This window comes from Haplochromis burtoni, unplaced genomic scaffold (genome assembly GCF_018398535.1).
Source record: "Haplochromis burtoni strain Fernald_Lab_line unplaced genomic scaffold, NCSU_Asbu1 Contig_9, whole genome shotgun sequence".
In the NCBI taxonomy this organism is placed as follows: domain Eukaryota; kingdom Metazoa; phylum Chordata; class Actinopteri; order Cichliformes; family Cichlidae; genus Haplochromis; species Haplochromis burtoni.
The window spans coordinates 1,282,007-1,289,550 of NW_024582370.1; the positions used below are offsets into that span (position 1 = coordinate 1,282,007).

The 7,544-nt window shown below is 41.3% G+C and overlaps 1 protein-coding gene and 1 long non-coding RNA gene across 3 annotated transcripts in view; both read right to left on the reverse strand.

The window, feature by feature from the left end:
• On the reverse strand, positions 1–3,601 carry fkbpl (FKBP prolyl isomerase like). Of its 2 annotated transcripts, none has more exons than XM_042227331.1 (4): positions 3,461–3,601; positions 2,458–2,610; positions 2,070–2,368; positions 1–773 (listed from the first exon to the last, which is right to left on the reverse strand). In XM_042227331.1, the coding sequence occupies exons 2-4, from the start codon at positions 2,606–2,608 to the stop codon at positions 102–104; spliced, it is 1,122 nt and encodes a 373-aa protein (XP_042083265.1). In that variant the 5' UTR covers positions 2,609–2,610; positions 3,461–3,601; the 3' UTR covers positions 1–101. The 2 variants fall into 2 exon arrangements, with proteins under 2 accessions (XP_042083265.1, XP_042083264.1); XM_042227330.1 differs by having other exon boundaries at positions 2,449–2,610.
• Positions 3,602–3,926: 325 nt separating this feature from the next.
• LOC102301380 overlaps positions 3,927–7,544 on the reverse strand; it is a 53,065-nt gene continuing 49,447 nt past the window's right edge. Inside the window, exon 3 of the long non-coding RNA XR_006055232.1 lies at positions 3,927–5,316. This is a non-coding gene — a long non-coding RNA (uncharacterized LOC102301380). The remainder of the gene's footprint in view (positions 5,317–7,544) is intronic.

The window sequence follows — 7,544 nt, forward strand, 5'->3', positions numbered from 1 at the left end:
TCTACATCACAGTGGCTTTATTTTAGATCGAGGCAGTGGTTGTTAATGCACTTACATTTAATGGGGAATCATGAGAACACACATTTCTCTCTACTGATATTTTATCTTGAGCTGAACATTTTGCTTAGTCTCAGTCCCAGCTGTGCATTTGTTGCTTTCTCTCTACTTGCAATATCTTTAAGCGCTTTCAGAGCAGCAGGCATTTCTGGCTGCAGCTCCAGCAGTTTCCTAAATGCCTGTTTGGCCTCTTCCAATTCATTCACAATCTGGCATGCTTTCCCCAGCCGGTACCAGGCTTTGGCACAGCCGGGTTCCAGCTGAGTGGCTTTAGCAGCATTGGCCTTAGCCCGCTCTGGTTGGTTCAGTTTTAGCTGGCACAGGGACAAGTTGGAGTGGAGGTCAGCTTTCATTTTGTTGAGTTCTTCAGCTGAAGGATCAAGTGTTTCCAGAGTTGCTTCTCTCTGCTCCTCAGCTTCATACTCCCATCCCTTTTTCGCCACATCTCTAACGTGATTACAAAAAGTGATGACTAGTTTCATGGCCTTGCTGTAGCTGTCCGCAGCCCCCCACAAATCCTCGCTCCTGAATCTCACCCCGCCCGTGTCCTTGTGTGACTTGACCCATTCCCATTTTTCACCAGGAGACATCTCCCAGGCTTCCTTGCCTGGTGTGAAAGCTTGCAATTCCACTGTGGCAAAAAAGGAAAGGCTTTCATCTGAGGGTCGGGGAACAGCAGCAGCATCTGGTCCAGTTTCCAAAGGAGAAAGCTGTATCTGGGTAGCAAAATACAATGTTAAGACCTTTCATCTTTACATGTTTGACAGTTAAAAACAAAACCAAGGAGAAACACGACAGAGCATCGGTCATTTAGCCATCACGATTTCATCAAGAAAGATGGAGGGAAAGATCATTTAAACAAAACAGTATTTACACAGGTTGAGAGAAATGTGTGTTTTAGGATGAGCTATCAAATGATGGTCAGCCAGAAATTAGAGATCAATTTGAGAAATTGGAGATATTAATTTAAGATACAAAGAGTATTTTTAAGGTGTTCGGGGGGAGAAGACAACAGAAGGAAATTTTACTTTAAGCATCAGCTAGCTAGGACAACACAAAGATTATTGAGTCCAACGGTTAGGAGTATACGACTGTGGAAGCCTCTTCATTATAATTTAAAGAGTTGTATAAATTTACATTGTTTTAAAAAGTGTTACATGTCTAAAACGATAACTCAATATGAAGAATGTGAATGAAATTGGAGTTAATTGAAAAAGGATCCATTATTTTTTTGCCTCGTTTATTTTATATATATATTATTCTGGTATATTCTGATTGGAAATGTGTTGTTAGGACCGGAGATAAATGTTAATGTTAGTTTGTTCCTTGATTTTTGGTGCCCACTTGCAATATAAGTTGGATTGTAGATAGGCGGCAGGGTTTAATAAGAATATATTCTTCTTCCTGCTGCTTTTCACACGTGGTTGCAGTGCTTTACTGATAGAAAGTGTGGTTGGTTTGTCTGAAAGAACTAACTGTGCAAACTGTTGACCAAGTGTGGAATAAATAAATAAATAAGAAACACTGTGGAGGTCAAGCAGTGCCAAAATTAAAGAAATTAAATACATCTATCAATAAGGGGCCAATGTGTCACAAATTAATTAATGCTGAAATAATTAATTAAATTTCAATTTATTAAAATATCAATTAATTTTATTTTACACATATTTAAGTATTTGTCTATTTAATTCATTTTTTCATGGCTCCTTTGCTGCAACAATTTAAATCATCACTGCGGCTCGTCAACTGACCCTGACGTCTGATTGGTTATCATTTACTGCAAGCTAAGATTGATCCCAGACTTGATACAGTGGACTTGGAGACAGATAGCCCAGAATGCATATAGTACAGAATACAAACTGTAAAGAAAGTTTTCAAATACTCCTGTTTCTGTGACACCAAATACACTTTAAGCTTTTCTTATTTCATGAAGTTTACATTTATTTTTTCTGCCTCATCCATCAAAAAACAGAATACCGAAACAAAGACTTCAATACTCAGTTAAATCTTACCTCACACTTCTCCCCAGCTCTCATTCCCTCCAAACACGCCTCTGTGATATCACACTGACCATCCCCCAGCCTCAGTGTTGTCCAGTCACCCAGTGGGACCTGCAGCACAGAGTCTTTACACCTCACAAAGGGTGTGGTACCAGATTCAGTAAGTTCAGCGGTGAACGGATCAGGCTGGGCTGGCAGCTTCTCACCTGTTTTTTCACATGCTACATTCTCTGCTTCATCATTGTTAGCTTTGAGACGCACTCGGACTCTACACAGCGAACCCAACCTTGGACAATTATTCGATGAAATTGCTGTAAGATACAAAGAAACATTTGTTAGCTGGAGTAAAGAAAACTCATTCATTATAACAAGGAACAAATGAGTATCATACGTGTTACACCTGCTGGATCAGAAGCTGTCTGCTGACTGTTTAGTCGCTTTTGGTGGACCTTCCAGAGGCCTCGGGGACACACAGAGACCCAGGAGGTGTTGCAAACGCTATCATGATCACTTTCAGTATGTAGTGTTTCTGGAGGGTAATCGGGCTCCATCACTGGATAAAATAATAAGAAAGAAAAGTTTACCACATGTTATGTTCATACATTCATTTAAGACAATAAACAGCTTTCTAAGGTCACATGACACGACCATCTTTATTCTTCAACATAGCTCGAAGTCTGTTAGCCAAGCTTTTCTCATTTCTTTACTTTTTCAGGAACATTTGTCCAGGTTTCTTACAGGACATTTAAAGCTCTTCTCTGGATGTTGGCTGCTTTTCAGAATACTTGTGTGTTTTTCTATTCAGGTATGCTTTTAGTGCTTTGCAGTGTGTTTGGGATCATTGCAATTCAGAAAAATGAAGCTGTTGTGAATCAGATCCTTTCAGCATGATAGCGCACGATGGATCTAAATCTGACTGTACTTTTTTGCATTTATATTTCCTTCAATTTTGACAAACTCACAACACATCGTGTCTCAAATGCCGCACAAAACCATTACCGAACCCTCACCGTGTTTTATAGATGGATGTGGACACTTACTGCACCTCTCTCAGGCCCTGTGTCAGGGCTTTGCTGGATGCAACCTTTGCATGATTATTTTTAAGGACACACCGCAAGTCCATTAGATTTAAGCAACCATACTGTTATTACTGCAATGTTACATAGCTGACTGTTGACAACAATCACCAACAGGTCAGGGACATTCAACTAAGCGTCGCCAATACTACTACTGATAGATAGCACTGTTTTAGCTAGCACGCACATTAACACGCCCCAGCAACGTTAGAACGATAACTAGCATCAGGTAGCTATCGTGCAAGTCCACAGGACCTGAATTTAACTATTCTACATTATACGAGCGATAGTCAGTTGGTGCCTATAGCTCACAAATGTCCAACTTACCTCATATAAATGCATAAAAGTTGGTATCTGCTATTCCAATAATCTAAAAGAAATAAAGATGGCAGATTACCAGTGATGACACGAAAACAAACACCTTACAGTGATCGCTTTCTTCTTCGCTTTCTGTTAGTGCGCCTTCTTCTTCTTCTTTGTGTGTAGTGGCGGATGAAAGGCAACTGCTATGTTCCGCCCCCTACCGCACTGAAGTATATTCATGTTGGCTGTTTCAGCCGAAATGTAGGCCCCTTTACGCGCCCTCGTGGGCCATGAAGGTATTGCAGGTGGGCAAAAACCCAAGCAATCATGTGTTACCTGCAAATATCACCTGCTCATATACTTCAAATGATTACAATGAAATAGTTTTTATTACTTTTTTTAGGTAATAAAAAAATGTCAATATTACATGCTTCAGATCATCAGGCAAATTTTAACATTAGACAAAGATAACTGGAGTATTTACAGAATGGAGTTATCATAATTGGAAATGACTATGGCAAATATAAACATGCAAATAGATTTTTTTCACAGGACTGTATGTCTGGCACATTTCTGAAGTTCACATCTCAGAAAGTTTTTCACCCCAATGTTCAGCACAAAGTTACGCCCATGCACTGGTGTCCCTGGGAGGACCAAAACATTTGAATTTTTAATACTACTAATCGGTCAGAAATACAAAACAATGAGGTCATACCATTAAGGAAAAAGTTGATTGGTTAAGTCATAAAAAATTGGATTGATTAACCCCCCCGCAAATAATTGATATTTCACAATTGTCATAACAGTAGGATGATGCACAGGATTTGAGAATTGCACCAAAGCAATTCAGAATGTTTGAAAATTGTAAAGACATAACTTTCCAGTAGGGGTCGCTCTCTCACCAGCAATATAACACAGCTGTGATCAGTACAGTATGGGCCACATTGTAGAACCGTGCCCTCTTTATTGACCAGCTGAATGTACTTTAGTTTCAGTTTGTTGCAATGTGATGTTTTTTAAATCGTGCATAAACCCTGTCTGCATGAATTCAGAGTCAAAGAAAAGGGAAAAAATGCTTTGTTTCACTGAATACAAAAGGCCAGTCCATTTCATTGTGCTTATAGTACACATTTTTTTTACTGTAGAGGTAAAAGTCATGGTGAAAGCATATAAAAGTTACCCCATGTTGGGGCACTTACATGGTGGCGAGCATGTAAAGTCCACACCGAAGGGCTCCAGTGTGCCAGTGAGTTTGAACCGAGGACCTTCTTGCTCAGAGGTGACACCCTGCCACCATCCCACCGCAGTGAGAGGAGATACATATGAAAAGTTCTGGTTGCATTCTGAAGTGAGCTGTTGTCCTGCTGACTGTTGCATGCTTATGAAATGGCTTAAAAACGTGAAAAAATGAAGCTGTCATTATACATTTATGACAACAAAATCAAAAGTGCGTCATCTAACTCACCATCTTTTCTGGTTTTCTCACACACAAACCAGAACCAGAAGCAGAGCTTCTTTAATCTTTCTCCATCCGTTACCCATTCCAATTCTTTCTCTTAACTCTCTTCGGATTCTGGTATTGACCCTCTCCTTCAACCCCCCTCACCTTCCTATTGGCTCCCACTGACTTCCCAGCTGGCCTCTTGTGAAACATCCCTGTGGGTAAGTTCAGAAGCATGTATCCCAGGCCGCTCCACGTTCCCTAGAAGGGCGGTAAAACCGGCTTCGAGTTGGGTTCCAGGGAACAGCTGCAAAATCAGGAGCCAGAGCTGAGCACTGCCAGGAGGGCTGGTACGACTTCGGCTCGCCTCTCCGAGGGGTTCAACATGCGTCATTCAGGGAAAAGGTGGAATATGACAGGTGAACAAAAAAAGACAAATCTGCCGGGAAAGAAGAGATAAAAGAGAAAATCAGAACAAAGGAAACAGAGGATAGATGGTCTCCAGGGAACAAGAGAACACCTGCATTGTTTGTGTATGTGTGTTTATTTGTTAACTTATTTGTTAACCTCTGATTATTAGCAACAACCCCCCACAGTGGGTGTACACAGGTTACTTTTTGCCCCACATTTTATTTGTTCTGTCTGGTCATCCTAGACTGAAGCTCATCAACACTGTGCATTGATGAGAGAATCAGTCTGCCAAGCTCCAAAACCTAATTTCCCAACCATAAACGCTATGCATTGAGCAGGTCTAGCATTCTGCTTGTGTTTGTTTTTTTCCTCATGAAAGCGACGGCTAGCTCGCCTGTAATCCCTCTATCACACATTCCCCAACACTCTCTCGACAGGAACAACACACACACACACCACACACACACACACAACACACACACACACACACCACACACTCAGCACACTCACATCACACACACACACACACACACACACTCACACACACACCACACACCAACAAATAACATAAAACCTCTGCGACCCTGGCCGGCCAGAGGCGAACTCGTAAACAGATCGGGCCACACGACACAGTGTTTATCCCTCACAGGGAGAGGGACTGCTGCACACACTGCCGTCGCTGAGTGTTTAACCGGAGCTAGTTTTGCTCCCTCTGGCCTGTTTGTTGTTCCTATTGAGAAACATTGACAATAGGATCAGATTTTAAAATGTTAGCTCAGTGTGAAGACAGAACTTTATACTAAGTGGTTCCCATGCTTGTTCACGCATGGGAAAATCTAGCTATGCTAAAGGAAATCTCATGACTCCTCCACACTGTGACTGTGTTCAAAAATGATAAGTCAAAAAAAAAAAAAAGATAAGCCACAAACTTATTGGGCCACTGGGAAAAAGTATAGTGTACAAATGTGGTGTCAATCAAAGAGTGCAATTTATTAAGGTTTCCAGGTTAAGTGGAGATCAAGGCTGATCCTATGGCTGATTAGAGCCACTGAAATTATAGGTTCAAGAGAGCTGGTGAAAGGGTGAGAGACATTGTTTTACCACTAACATGATGCATATCTGGTGCGCTGTTTCTCTCACTGTCTTAGATGTGCTGCTTTCGGACAGATCAATACAAAGCAAAGGCGGTCTTGGTCCACAGCCTTGTAATTCAGACGGACTGCCAGCAGAATTGCACAAGAAGTAAAATATTGTTTTTCTCTTCCATTAGCAGTTATGGAGCATAGTCTGCCAGGTCAGAGCCATCTATCTACATTATAACGTCATGATGAGATTGCTTCAACTGCAAGGGGAAAGACAGGCTCTCAGTCGAATTCCCATGTAAGACATAGTATTGCTTGTGTGGCAGATGTGAGTGAGGCAGCTCATTAAAGTCAGGCTCCTCTGAAAATGTTACCTATGCTACTTATTACCAACATTAATAATTGTGCCATCAGGAAGTGCATGGTTTATGGCAGTCTTTGGCAGCATAGAGGAAATGCTAATAATGATTCAACACTTTTTTTGTCTTCAGGATGGGAAGTTCTTTTAACTGCCTGACACCTCCCCCTTTACTTAATGCAAGATTAGTCTGTGTATAAAAAGGACTTGAATTTTCAGATTTGTGTTTCTCTAAGACCAGCTGAGTTACACCTTAATGTTTTATGAGAGACTCTTACACTCTGTTGTTTGAATGCACATTAATCCCTCTACTTGTCCACTTTTTCTACCAAGTGAATATAATGAATCTACTTCCTGTCAGAGACACACGAGCACACAAAGTGTGCCACTGTGCTGCCATTACTAAACACATTTAAAACACAGCATGCTAATATATATGTGCCCACAAGCAACATGGGGAATCTGGCATTAAGTATGGGTAAATTTGCTTTATCTGGAGCTTAAAGAGGTTCCTTAACTCCATTATAGTGTTTCCCCCTGGGGGGTGCAGTTATAGACTTGGAGCTGCCCAGCTTGCAGCTTGAGTAGAAACCCAATGAGGGGAGGAGATGGCTATCAGGAGCCACAGGGCAGACTTTTTTTTTTCTAATCAATGCACACACTTTAATGGGGCCTTCCTGTGAGGGAGCCTGAGGAGATTCTTTTGACAGTACTTTTATGTGTTTGTTTGCTGGGCTGTGTGTGTGTGTGTGTGTGTGTGTGTGTGTGTGTGTGTGTGTGTGTGTGTGTGTGTGTGTGTGTGTGTGTGTGTGTGTG